The sequence below is a fragment of the Haemorhous mexicanus genome, chromosome 19 (genome assembly GCF_027477595.1).
Source record: "Haemorhous mexicanus isolate bHaeMex1 chromosome 19, bHaeMex1.pri, whole genome shotgun sequence".
Classification (NCBI taxonomy): Eukaryota; Metazoa; Chordata; class Aves; order Passeriformes; family Fringillidae; genus Haemorhous; species Haemorhous mexicanus.
In genome coordinates this window covers 3,222,948-3,236,775 of record NC_082359.1, presented here as the reverse complement: position 1 = coordinate 3,236,775, position 13,828 = coordinate 3,222,948, and the positions used below count along the sequence as shown (strand labels likewise).

Here is a 13,828-nt window from a genome sequence, read left to right as displayed (position 1 = left end):
TGGCCATGGCCGTGAGGGGGCGTGACCATAGCCCTGAGGGGGCGGGCGCTGCCGGGCACGGGAGGTGTGAGGGGCGCTATTCCTGAGGGGATACGCCGTGAAGGGAGGAGTTCATTTCTGAGGGGAGACGGAATGGGGATACGGGTGCAAGGTTGTTCTTCAAAGGGGGGGTGGGAGGGGGGGGGTGTTGATCTGTGAGGAGGGCTGTTCTCTTAGCGCGGGGGAAAAAGGGGCCGTCGCTGAGGCGATGTGGAGTGGGGATCGGGCCGGCCCTGAGGGGACGGATGTGGGGAATTTTCCTGGGGATGTACAGTGGGGACGGAGTGGTGGCTCCTGAGGGTTTGTGCTATGGGGATGGAGCTGCCCCATGAAGGGGTTGTGGGCGCTGCTGCTGGGAGCTCAGGATGAGGCAGGTGGGGTTCTGCTGCTTTTCAGCGCTGCTTTTGGCACACAGGTAAGGTATTTGCCCCAGGTGTGGGACCATCAGGAATATTAAGGCAGGGATTTAGGGAGAGGACGCACGGCACGGGACAGACACGATGCTGTTCCTCCAAGTGAGGTGTCTGGTGGGGTAGTGCGGTAACACCTATTCCTCCTCTGGTGTCCTTTGCCTGGCTGCCTGCTGCCCAGAGTGAATTTTATCGAGGTTATTTGGTTTTCACTCTCCTAGATGCATCCCTAGATGAATAAATGCTATACTGCTGGGAAGTAGCTAATTACCTGTCTGATGGTGGCAGAGGGGTAGTTTCATATGATGAATCAGTAGGAAAAGAATTCAAGTCCTGCCTGTGTTCCCACATCCTTAGTGTTTTAGGACATGGTCCTCAGGCAAGCTGATTAATTTAATTTAAATTCCTGATTTATGTCTGTATTTTTTCCTGACCAGGCCTAAATGAAACCTATATTTCATTTAGGCCTGGTCAGAAAAAAACCTTCATGTGATTCTGCCTCTTTTTCACATCACCGTAGGTGGTAGTATCTATAAGTATCCTAAGCATGTACAGGAAAGCCTTTCATTGTTAAACATGTGAAATTTGAGGGGAAATCCAGACACAGACCTCCAGAAACAGTCCTATTATTAGCTGACTAAATTGTTGAGATTTATGTGTCCTTTACATAATGGTAGGATTGGCACAAAGTGAAACCTCAACGAAGGTGGGATTTGTTGTTAGGTACATTTCTTTGGTACATTTCTTTGGTACAGGCCTTGCAAGAAGCATTAGCTTTGATGTGTAAGAGCACCCCACTGGTAGGTCTGACAGACAAGTTTCCCCAGAATTGACTGAGAAGTGATTCAGAGGTTAAGGTGCAGTTAAAAGTAACACACTTTTTTATAGTGTAAAGTAATTGTCACAAGGCTAAACTGATTAATAATCTGTCCTAATCTAATCTTTCTCCTTGGAATTAAAATTAAATATGTGGACATGTAACTTTTTAAAAATTATTTTTATCATGTGTCTTGTTACTAGATTTATGGGGGTTTTTAACATCTGGTGAGATTATATAGACTGCACTCACTGAGGGATAAAACTTACTTCCCTAAGGGTACTGAGCTGTGTTAGGCCTGTGCAGCTGAGCCAGGTCAAAGAGGAGATTAATACCACAGCTCCTCCAGTAAATGAGAGACTGGAGACCTTGGGGCTTGAGAATGTTTGTTCAGGTGATGCCTTAAGTTTAAGCTTTCATATTTTCCAGATTCTGTGCTGCCGTAGTGTGTGGCTCTGAACTTCATATAAAGTGCTAGCAAGTTCTCTTCACAGTTTAGTCAGACAAAACAATCCTTGTCCAGCCTGAGAACCAAGGACACCGTTGCAGCTTCAGGCCCATAAAGTGTAAAGAATGGAGGATTGAGGAGTGCAATCTGGGAGGGTGGGACTGAAGCTGTAATTGGACAATTAACCCCAATATGTAAATGGACCAGGTCTTATAAAAGTGTGAAAACTCATGACTGGTTGTCCATCTTGTGTCCATCTTGGGTGCAGCCTTGGCCAGGCTCTTGTACTGCCCAGGGTGTATCCTTTGAAGGCCTTTTAATAAACACCCACTCCATTCCTTTAACTCTGTCTAGCCTCTGTTCCAGGCAGTGCAGGAAGAAATGAATGCCTCAGGCTGGATGGGGCTTGGAGCAACCTGATTTAGTGGAAGGTGTCCCTGCCCTTGGCAGAGTGGTGGAACAGGATGAGCTTTAAGGTCCCTTCCAACCCAAACCATCCTGTGGTTCTGTGTAACTCCTTCTGTGATCAGATCAGTGGGAAGCAACACCTCAACAAATGTTGCAGATCTAGAGAAGGAAATTGTGAAATTCAGGAGATGTGCAATGCGTGAGTGTGAAAGAAGCAGGTGGGGAATGATGACTGAATCACTAGGGAAGGGTACATGAGGCAACAAAAGAAATCTGGGAGATGTATCTGCAAAAATACATGAAGTAGATAAAGCACCAGGGGGATCTGTAAAATGAAGAAGGAAAGTAGGATAAAGACTCTATTTCTCCAGAACTCTTGGAACAGTTATTTCTTTCCTGAAAAGAAAAGATTAAACCATATTAACAATATTTTATACATCATCAGACACTTCTGCTTATATATAATACATACATAAATTTATTTTTTCTCTCTTATATAAGATATATATAATTTTTTTTCTGCTATAGAATTAATGATGTTAATAGCTGCTGTAGAGTAGTTAAGAGGTAATGATACTTCAGGTTAAGCATTAGAGAATAGGGGAATAAAGCAGTTTGGATGAGATTGCTGGGCTGGAATGGAATGAAGAGAATCAAGACAGTCAGGATTGTCCCAGGTCTGTTCTGAATTCTTAGGAAAGCATAGGATTACTTTTTGTTTAAAATTACTCAGTAGAGAAGCCATTATCAGGTGAAAAAAAAATAAGCTAAGAGGGACCCTTCAGGATTCTGTAAAGAGATATGGTGAGTAGTTTGGATAATTCACTTAGTTTTATGTATCTTTTTTGTAAGTTAGGTGTAAATCTTGCCCATCTCCCAAAGGCTTTGGGTGCCTTTTGGAACAGCAGAAGTTCTATTTCTTTTTAAAGCAGAGGCTTACATTTCTTTCTGTGTCTGATAAAAATAGAGCAGAAAATACATGGATATTTTCCATCTGTGGGTAGGAAAGAGACCCTGTCCCTTTCTCCTTTGCATACAAGGATATACCATCCTCTGACAGTTTGTTCTTTAAAATCTTGGTTTATCCTCGTTGATGTCTAAACCCCCCCTTGTTATCTTCCAGAAGCTTTGGTAATCACTGTGGAATTCCTGGTATGAGAAGGCAGAGCTCAGGGCAGAGAGAAGATCCTTGCTGAACAGCTGTAATGATGAAGACAGTGATTTTATTTGTCCTAATCACCTTCTCTTTGCTGGCTTCAGGTAAGGCTGATGCAGAGAGGGAGAGAGAAGGATTGCCTCTGGGTGGGTGACATTCAAACTAATAAATGCTTTGGTTTTGTTTTCCTCTGTGCAAAGAAAGAAGTTGCAGTTAAAGCTGTGCCTGTATTTTTTCTGTTTGATCATTGGCAGATGGTGACCTTTTAGTTTTGAAGCAGCTTGATACACAACTTCCTTAGTAATTCAGTGAGGCTTTGTTTCCTTTGAATAGTTGAGATCTGTGTACTCGTTAGCAGTGTCAGAATGAAGCAGGGGACCTCAAGCTGCTCCCCTCTAAAACCTCTTCTGGTTCTTCATGGAATTGTGCTGAATTAACACTAAAACAAGTGGAGGACTAATGTCTGATGCTATGCTCAAAGAAATAAAAACTTCAATGATTTAATTGTACACATTGCTAGTATTAATAGTTCTCCAGAGAGTCAAATGCTTAAACATCTGGAAATGACAATGTTAGAGTTATTGTGGCATTTTCTGTGTGTTCAGTCCTGGTTTTCATTACATGGCTTAAGATTCTCTCGAGTTACATAACTGCATGCTATTTTTGTGTACAACAATCACTTTTTTCCTCCTTAAATGTCTAGTATCTTCTTGGAGATGCATATGATGATATATTTCAGAGGAATAATACAAGATGGAGTAATTGCTGCCTAAAGCAAAAGAGGAAATTTTGTTGGCATGTCTGGATTCCTTTAAAATATAGCTTTATAGTTGGTTTAAACTGACCAAGCCTCCAAGTCCTTCTGAAAAAGGAAGTTTCACCTTCACCTCCACCCTTAATTGCATCATTTTGGTGTGTGAAAGCACCAGAGGAAACAGCAGAGCAAAGGTTAAAAGAATGGCCTGTATTGATAACCAAGGGCAGCAGTAAAACTGATAAACCCCAGAGAATGCATGTTTACATCAAGGTTAGGAGGTCTGTGCTCTGAGAGAGTCACTTCCCAGTTGACTTGTTGGGAGAAAATCTTCACTCTGGTAACAGGAAGGTGGTTACCCTACCTTGTAAGTGCCATTGCTTCTCTTGCTATGCCAACAGGAAAACAGGCCATAGCCATAAACACATCCTTACCTTTGGTTCCTCCTAATTTTGGGTGGCAGCCTTACCTAAAATTCACTAGGGTTGAAGCAAGGAAGATTCTGTGGCAAAAGATCTTGCCATAATAATTGCTGATTCTTGAAAAATCTGCCTAAAACTGTTTGGTTGCTTTCAGTCAAAAGGAAGCAAAGAGACATATTAAAGATTCAGCATAAAATGTTGTCCTCATGTTGGGAAAAATGACCTTGGTCACTCGTGGGCACATCTCTTGGGTGCTTCTGAGTGTGTGAGTGAGCACAATCAAGCTATTGGGAAGTTAAATAAAATAGAATAACCTCTCTCTTCCATAAGGTGTTAAACTGAGGGTTTGTAATGAAATCCTACAAATCTTGACTTCTTTTTTGACCCTACAGGGAAGAAATTTCGATGGTGCACCCTTTCTGACCTGGAACAAAGAAAGTGTGCTGAGCTCTCCAAAGTGCTTACAGCTGTGCTGCCCCTCACTACTGCCAGTTCCTTCACTAGGATTTCTTGCATCAGAGCCCACAATACATATGATTGCATTGATAAAATCAGGGTGAGTTCACAAAGACTTTAAAAACTGATTTTGTGTCCAAATCCTCTTGGAAAAGTAACTGGTAAACAGAAACTATGGGAAAATGAAATGATGCTGAAATAATTGAGCTGCTTAAATGACAAAGTACACAGTCACTTGAGAGGCAAGAATTAAATCCTGTGAGCATGCTGCCAGATGTACTGTTTTACCCCAGCTAATGTCTTTGCAATCTCTAAGAAATAGTGAAAGCTGCTTGGAAATAAATAGGCAAAAGAAAACTACTAAATTAAAATTTGTTGAGGCAGAAACTGTGGTCTTGAACCTTATGTTTGTTTCTTTGTAAACACATTTGTTTTGAGGGTTTTTCTGTTGTTTTAAAGGCAAATAAAGCAGATGCTGCCTCCTTGGATGCTGGAGATGTTTACTCTGCTGTAAAGCTGTACGGTTTGGCAGTGGTGGCAAAAGAGATCTATGATCAAGGTAGGCTGGTAAAGCTGAAGAATAAACTATCCTTCTGATTTGGCTAAGAAATGGCTCTAGATTTCTTGAAAAAAAAGTTTTATTAACTTTGTAGGAAAATGAAGGTGGTTAACAATTGTTTCTAAAATATTTAATGATGGTGAATAAAATAGCAGTGGTGCTTTGTACCCAGTAGCCTTTCTGCCTGAGGTACTGACAAACTTGCATTGTTTGTTTGACAGGTGCCATGTAGCATGGTTAAATTCCTGGCACGAGTACCTACATTGAATGGCCCTAAGATAATTTCTTCTTTACCTATGTTCACTGAAGTAATTCAGCTCCCCTTCAGAGGTGGAAGCTGCAGAATTGAATTTTTTTTTCTGTTACACACTTTGTGCTGTTGCAGGAAATTGTGTGTTTGCTGTGGCCATTGCCAAACGAGGAGCTCTGGATATCCAGAATCTGCGAGGTGTGCGCAGCTGTCACAATGCAGCCAGGTGGACATCGGGCTGGAATATTCCCCTTGGCTTTCTCCTTGCAAGAAATTATCTTCCCTGGGATGAGGCCCAACCTCTGAGCCAAGGTAGGTGATAGGAGCCATAGGACCACCTCTGGCCACAGCAAATGCAGTTGAAATGCCAGCAGATGTAGGCTGAACTAGTTATGTCCATGATACGTTTGGCCCTTTTTCTGATTTTTTTTCCCATTTGACTTTTTCTTTCTTTTTGTTTTGTTTGGTTTTTTTTCCCCTACACCTGCAGCAATTAGTGAGTATTTCAATGCAAGCTGTATCCCTGGGGTTGGTGTTGCTGCTCCCCAGTTGTGTGCTCTCTGCCAAGGACAAAAATCCTATGTCAGAGACAGGAACCACTTCTGTGAGACAAGCAGTAATGAACCCTTCTATGACTCCGAGGGAGCCTTCAGGTGAGCTCTGGGCCTGAATTCACTTCTGGGGAAAAAAGAACTTTTAAAGTAGGAAAGCCAGGTGAAATGTTAATAGGATGGCATTTGTCTTCCTGCAGGTGCTTGAAGGATGGAGTGGCAGATGTTGCCTTTTTAGATCATCTAAGAATTATGAGTGCCACAGGTAATCTTAAAAATGCAGTTTTCTTTTAATCTCTGGCTGTGCTCTTTCCTGTGTAGATGTTTGAGGGATATGCCTATATTTTTGTTGTTTCCAGGGAAAATTCAATCCCTGCAAGCAGTTCAGGGGTATTTATTGGCCCTCCATCCAACTCAGAAAGAAACAGAACAGGAAAGTATGAGTGAGCAATGATTTGCTCACAGGAGATTCTTAAAATGGGAGCAGACAGGTGATTTCATTAGCTGTCAGTATTTGCTTTGCCCGAGTTACAAGATTCCTTTTCAAATTCAGCGTATTGAGCTGCATAACTGTGAAGTTCCTGTACACCTGCCTTGTACTTTTAAACTCACTTGAGCTCTATACCAGTAGTACTTGCAGGTAAGTATTTTTAAATAAATGTATTTACAGCAGTATAGCTTAAAGAGTATTTTGGAGCAGCTCTGGCTGAGGTCCCTCTCTTTGTTATAAGAAGTACCAAAGACAACTTTCCCAAGTGTGCTTGGTACACCCTGCTGCCAGCATAACCTTTAGCAACCTGTACTGAAAAACATTTTTTATTCCATCTCTGTGCCTGGTGGCAAGTCATGGCTCTGGTCACAGATTGATGAGTGTCTCCTTGTTTCAGAGACAGAACAACAGGAATATGAACTCCTGTGTCCTGATGGGTCCACAGCTGAGCTGACTGAATACAGCACCTGTAACCTGGGCAAGGGGCCTGGCCGCGGCATTGTCACCCGCAGAAACTTCCAGAAGATCACCAACAAATTTCTTAGCATGATCCAAGTGAATTAATATTATAAGCTGTCTATGTCCAGACACAGTTTTTTCTTTCATCTTTGTGTGGCAATCATGACCCAGGTTGCCTTTATTCACACTAACTATATATTTCTCAAGAAAAAAGTGCTAAAAATTGTTTGTTCGGGAGAAGGATCTTGCATAAGGTTTTGCTTTTTTCTAAAGTGTTCTTCTATAGGAGGCTGAGAATAAATCAGTAAAGAAGGGGAAGATGCCATAACATGCAAACTGGAAAATGGCTAATGATGTTCATCCTGCCATGGAACTTGAATCAATTTTTATGTAGCTGAGGGAGACTCATAGGTTCAGACAGGGCTCACTTTTCTTCATCTCTTTTTCTCAATTTATAAATAGTATTTGATATGTTGACCACTGATACAAAGGGATGGAGGGCTGAGGCTGCCTGATGCTGGAACAATGAGCAGATTTGTTGCCATTTAAAAGTGTTGTTCTTGTCTTAGCGCCTCTTTGGGCATAAAGGAAAGGAAAGAGCCCGATTTGAACTCTTCAGTTCAGCCCCCTTTGGGGGAAAGAACCTGCTGTTCCGAGATGCCACTCAGCACCTGCAGCTTCTCGAGGAGCAGCTGGAGATTGCCTATGTCCTTGGTCTGGATTATGTAGCTCTCCTTAAGGGACTTGGCCATGAAGGTGAGAACCATTCCAGGGGACTATAGCTAAGGAAAGGGAAGAGAAAGCTCTCCTTCCCCATTAGTCCTCCCTCCAGGCACAAATGCATTTGCCTGAAAATCCCTTTAACATATCACAGATTGGTGGCACTGGTGACGTGATCTGCCTCCGTTTCAGGGAGCTCCTTGGACAACAGCGTGGTGCGCTGGTGCTGCATCAGTGATGCTGAGCTTCGCAAATGTGAGGAGTGGGCACTGAACATCAAATCCGACCCCTTGGTCTGTGTCCAGGCAACTTCCATGGCCAAATGCATTGAAATGATCAAGGTAGGAGACTCCTGCTCAGGGTGTAAGACTGCACAGGCTGTGTGTGTCTTGTCTGAAGTAAGGAGAGGAAAACTAGCTTGAGGAGTAAGTGGGAATGAGAGGGAATTTATGCAGGGGAATTTTCAGCCAGTGGAGAAGTCCTGCTGCTTGGATACTCAATTCATGCAAATCCTGTTTTTGTTATTTTCTCTAATGCTGCTGGCAGAGTAGTGAGGCTGATGCAGTCACCCTGGACGCAACACATGTGTACATTGCAGGGAGATGTGGGCTGGTGCCTGTAGCTGCAGAATGCTATGGTGAGTTCTCATGTGACCTTATCAAGAAAAGAGGGAATCAAAAAAGTACTGTTAAGAATATAGTTAAGTTTCCACAGTTTGTGATGTTTTGTGATGGAAGCAGGAGTCAGTATAAATGTCCAAATACTCTTCCCAGCTCTTCCACTAACTGGCTCTAGCATTTGGTCTGTTTATCTTATCCCTTCTGTTAAAGGGACAAAGATGCTGACATGGTTGAAGACGATCACAGGGGTTTTGAAGAATGCTGCCATGTAAGAGGAATGACAGCGTTGCAAGATCCTTAATGTTTATCTCTTTTTCCAGGGGGAGATTGTGCCCCAGCAGCTGAGACCATGGAGAAAACAGGGAAACTAATTCATCTTAAGCAGAAAGGTAATAAAACTTTGTAGGCGTTATGCAGGAATTTATTTGTGTGTTGGTTTAGAATAGAATTTCCTGTGCAAGGACAAGAACTTTGTGGCTAAGCAAAGAGTGTAGGTCTGTACTGTAACTGAAGATACTGTGACAAGATGAGGGAGGGAAGGGGGCTGTACCCTTCTGGAATACTGAATTGCCTTGGTATAACTGGTTGTTGTCATTGTTTCACAGCACTACCACCAGTTTATGCTGTTGCCCTAGCTAAGAAAAGTGCCAAACAGATTCACATCCATAACCTCAGGGGAAGGCGATCCTGCCACAGTCACCTGTACAGTCCTGGAGGATGGTTACTTCTGTCCAGATACACAGTGGGAGCTCAGCAGAATGACACTGAGAACTGTGATATTGCCTCTGGTAAGGGCTGCCTCTGGGTTCTTTCTTAGCTAGACCATGAAAATCTGAAGCTTAAATTTGTGAGTAAAATAGAAATGGGGCCATGAGGATCCAACCAGCAAGTGATGACTACAGTTTCAGAGGGTGTTGAAGCAGCTTTTCTTCGTATTTGACTATGTGTCACACTATTTAGCCCTCTTCTTGCTAGCTGTTAGGATGAAATTTCCTGTCTTTTCCCATATGTGAAGAGGCTTGGGAACACCTTACCTTAATCTCATCTCAGTTTTCTTTACTCAGCTTATCAGAATTACTTTTGGAAGGGCTGCATGCCAGGAGCAGATGGAAACCTGTGCAAGGTGTGCATTGGAGATGGTGAGGTGGAAGGAGCTCGAGTGTCCAGCAGATGTGCTGCAAGCCACAATGAACGTTACTATGGCAATATGGGAGCACTCAGGTGAGAGTCAGAAATGCAGAGCAACAGCCAGAATTGCCTTATTATTTTGTTGATTTGGGTTTTTTTGCAAGATTTTTTTTCCCTATTTGTTAGGCATCTGTCTGTATAAACTTTTGCTAGGGTGTATTTTGTTTTGGTTGCAGTTGCCTTGGAATGTTCAGCTGACTGCTGGTTTAAAATGGTCATTAAACCATTTCCAGAGCAAGGCAATGCTTCCAAACATGTACGGCTTGGAGCATTGGTACTGACTCATTAAAGGGAAGGGATGAAAGAAGACCAGAGAGCAGAGGTGCTGTGGTAAGAAGCAGTGTAGCATACAGGAGATAATTAAATAGAGTTTTTAAAAAAGAGATTTAAAAAAAAATAGTTGAAGACAGAGGCAGAGAAGACTATTAAAGGTGAAACTTTTATGAAAGCACTCTTATGAAATGTACATAATGTATTTAGTTGAATTCCATTCTCTTTCCTGCCTAGGCATGGGTGAAGGTGCACATTGTGCAGCAGCTTTGACTTGGAAGCTGCTGTAAGGAATGAAAAGGATTGTTTTAGCAAATCTCTATGCTGAGATCACTGACATATTCCAAGGGATTACAGATGGGAGGGATACTTCCAGCTACTCCAATTTTAGCTTCAGATGACTGTCCAAATATCAGTCACCATGTCGTGCAGTCTTCGATCCCTTTTTTTTTTCTTGCACTAGGTGCCTAGTTGGCAATCCCAGTGGAAGAAGCTTTGGAGATGTAGCTTTCCTGGAACACTCAAACCTGCTCCAGAACATACAGGGTGAGATGCAGATATTCTCTTTTCCTTTGAGAATGTTCATTAATGTCAGTTACTTCCCACAAAGCAACCATCACTCATGAGGATCAACCTGTACAGGTTTAATCTAGGTCCATGAAGTTGTGTTTGTAAATGGAAGATTTCTAGAAGCTTTCTGCATGTAGGTGTTCCAGTAAAGCTCAACAGATACTGTAAGAGAGGAAAGAAGAGCAATCACCCAGTGCAAAGATGTGTGTTGGGATAATCATCCTTGGAGACTGCACTAAATTTCTGGAAGCTTTAAATTTCACACCTTTAAAAGGCAAACCAGAATATGTTTTTCTTAGAGTCAAGGAGAAAAGGAACCCTCATTAAAGCAAAATAAAATTCTATTTTAGGCAATTTCAGTAAGAGAAGAGACTTTTCTAAGAGAGGAATCTCTCTAAAATCAACTGAAGGTATAAGGGGCTGGAAACCCACAGGAATTCCTGCAGCAATTAGCAGTTTGTCTGGGCAAGCAAAGGGCATGTAGGCTGAATCCCTTTGTTTCCAGAAAGGGATGTGGTTACAGATGCAGATGAGACATGATATGCTGTTCATATGCCTTGATATGATTCTGCTTTAGTTGATAGGTGCAGCTTAAGTTCTCTGACCTCAGTGAAGACACTACCCTGTCCTTATGCATTCCTAAGAAATGACCACATAGCACGCTGTGTTTGTTTTGAACACATTGACTAAACGTCTCCCTCTCAAGTTTTAACATCTTATTTGAGATTCACCCTCTCTTCTGCTGTAATTTTTCAAAAGGATTACCTTTTGCTTCATTTTCTTTTCAGATCTGGGCAGCTCTGGTTGGGCAAAAGGTTACAGCCCCCCTGACTTTGAACTCTTGTGCCCGGACGGAACACGCGCCGCAGCCACAGAATGGGCCGGCTGTAACCTTGGCCCTGTTCCCCCCAGCACAGTCATGACTCGACCAGTCACTGTCACTAAAATCTCTGACTTCCTACTGAAATCTCAGGTGTGACAGGTAACAGGGAAAAGCTTGGCATGTTGCCATTTGTTATGTTCAGCTGCTGAAAACCCTTTCAAGATGGAAAGCTTTATATTCTAGTGCCTTCATATCCAATACAAAAGAATTAAAAATGTGCATAGGAGACTGAGAAAATAGTTATTTGCATTCTCTTAAGGGGTATTTTGGCCCCAGTTCCCAAGTTCCCATTCCACAGAGACCATACTTTTTCTGAGAAGTAAGAGACTGCAAAAGTGCATCTTTTTGTACTAATATGAACAGTGCTAGATACAAGTACTATTAATGACCCAAGCTGTGAAAATTTTATTCTTTTTCTGTTCAGGAATCTCTGGGAAGCAAACTGGATTCTGAATTCCAACTGTTTCAGTCGTGGAAGTATGGTGAAAGTGATCTGCTTTTCAAAGACACCACTCAGTACCTTGTTCCTGCAAGTCACCTGAGCTATCAGGAGATCCTTGGAGAGTCTTTCGTTCAGCTGGCAGAATCAGTGTTTAATTGCACACCTGCAGGTAAAGTCCAGTTCTTAATTCAGAGTTAGAATTGCAGCAGGCAGCCTTCTGTGCACAGCTCTGGCCCTTTTGTTTAGACTGAATGGAGAAGTATGTTCTACCTAATCCTATTCATAACAAATTTCTAGGGAGTCCTGTGTTAGACTTCTGTGAGATGAAGTTGGTAACTGCAATTCAAAAGGAGAATTTGACCTCTATTCTGCTATTTTAATGAATAGGATCTGAAGAACCTACTACTCTTGAAGCTGATAGCATGTGTAAATGTATACTTTCTTACTGGTTTGCAGGCATCTTGGACTTCTGCAAACAGGATATCTGTGCATCCTCATCCAACTGACAGCTCATACAGAGCCTTTGCAGGGCACATAACATCAGCATCGTTGCTGAGAACAAGGAAAACATGCAAGTCCAACCAATCCAAAGCAATCAGCAAGGAAACAGTCATCTCCAGCAAAGTATGCTGAACACCTCCTTGTCTTTTTTTTTTTTTTTTCCCAGCAGATTTTATGTTTATGGTGATGTAATACTACTCATATATTATCCCTTTCTTTTTTGGAGCATGGCAGCATGGGGAACATCACAACCAACAGCACAGAACTAGGATCAGCATTGAGGAAAGAGCAGGGCCAATACCATGGACTGAAATACAGACTTGGTAGGAGTGGCACAGGTTAGTTGGTAGCATTTTGCCTTGTTTGTCTTATAAACAGTTTCCATGCAAAAACCCCTATCAACTAACATTTTGGTAGTTGCAACATTGTCTTCCTCTATCTGTGATTTTGGTTGCAGCTAGATAGCCCCTGCTGAATGCACATCTATACTCTTTAACCAATGATTTTTTACTAGTAAATCAAAACATATTTTCTCACAAATAAAGGTATTAAGTCATTTAATAGCCAGCAGAACTGGATGCTTGCAGCAGTGGATATTCCTCTTAGTCAAGATCTCCAAATATTACTTTATATTGACACTTTGAATTTGAGATTCTCTGAAATGTCAAAATACTATCTATCAATTAAACACCACAAGTTTTACAAGCAGAAACTGCCTGAACATGAAATGAAGCCTTTTGAACAGAAATCATCTGTTCATCATCTCTATCCTGTCTTGTCCCAGTATGGTGACAGAGCCAAATCCTCAGATCCATTTGCAGCCAGCAAGCTGCAGTCCTGAAGGAGCAGGGAAAAAGCAGGATGCTTCTTTAGGCCTCTCAGGTGTTCCTGCCTTGCTTTCCTGGAGCTTCCCTGCCATCTGTGGGGCCCGTGTGACACTGCACTTGGGAGAAGGCAGTTCTGAGAACACACTGAAGAAATGCATCTGGCAGCCTAGCTTTGCCAAGAGCAGCCTGCAGCTGATCAGGGATAAATAAAAAATCTGGGTTATACACAAGATTTCGTGGGTTGGGAGGGCAGGGATGTTGTTTTCTGACACAGACATTACCAATCTTGTGGATGATCCTGTGCTCCAGCTTTGGTTCACAAACAGCACTGTGCTGCCTCGCACAGCCTGTGGCACATGAACCACTGGCCAGCCTCAGCCTTGAATCCCAGCTCTGAGCTGAGCAGGAGCTGTTTGTGCTTTCTGTGCTCCCTGGGCTCCTGCTACTCTGCTTTCTGAAGAGATGGATGCTGCCTCAGTATTCTGAATAGTAGCTGAGATCATGCTTATTACCTGCCAGGCTGGGATGAAGGAACACCAGAACTGCTGCTCTGTCTCAATAACAGCACTCCCTGTTACCCAGTAGTGC

General features: G+C 42.5%; 1 protein-coding gene across 3 annotated transcripts; it reads left to right on the top strand.

The window, feature by feature from the left end:
- The first annotated feature begins 27 nt into the window (after nucleotides 1-27).
- Nucleotides 28-12,977, top strand: LOC132336095 (saxiphilin-like). 3 transcript variants are annotated; one of them, XM_059863218.1, is made up of 18 exons: nucleotides 28-144; nucleotides 3,246-3,382; nucleotides 4,847-5,010; nucleotides 5,370-5,469; nucleotides 5,855-6,031; nucleotides 6,210-6,372; nucleotides 6,471-6,535; nucleotides 7,158-7,315; nucleotides 7,789-7,975; nucleotides 8,132-8,280; nucleotides 8,486-8,576; nucleotides 8,880-8,948; nucleotides 9,165-9,347; nucleotides 9,624-9,780; nucleotides 10,481-10,563; nucleotides 11,376-11,560; nucleotides 11,895-12,081; nucleotides 12,369-12,977. In XM_059863218.1, exons 2-18 carry the CDS (start codon nucleotides 3,328-3,330, stop codon nucleotides 12,416-12,418), a joined length of 2,223 nt encoding a protein of 740 aa, XP_059719201.1. In that variant the 5' UTR covers nucleotides 28-144; nucleotides 3,246-3,327; the 3' UTR covers nucleotides 12,419-12,977. The 3 variants fall into 3 exon arrangements, with proteins under 3 accessions (XP_059719201.1, XP_059719200.1, XP_059719202.1); XM_059863217.1 differs by having other exon boundaries at nucleotides 34-151; XM_059863219.1 differs by lacking the exon at nucleotides 12,369-12,977 and having other exon boundaries at nucleotides 34-151; nucleotides 11,376-11,569; nucleotides 11,895-12,021.
- The last annotated feature ends 851 nt before the right edge of the window (nucleotides 12,978-13,828 follow it).

What these genes read in the sequence shown, in the direction of transcription:
- LOC132336095 (XM_059863218.1), top strand. Translation starts at nt 3,328, where the DNA reads ATGATGAAGACAGTGATTTTATTTGTCCTAATCACCTTCTCTTTGCTG. An exon ending in GACTCCGAGGGAGCCTTCAG is followed by an intron (nt 6,373 to 6,470) that starts GTGAGCTCTGGG and finishes GTCTTCCTGCAG; the next exon opens with GTGCTTGAAGGATGGAGTGG. An exon ending in ACTTCCTACTGAAATCTCAG is followed by an intron (nt 11,561 to 11,894) that starts GTGTGACAGGTA and finishes TTTTCTGTTCAG; the next exon opens with GAATCTCTGGGAAGCAAACT.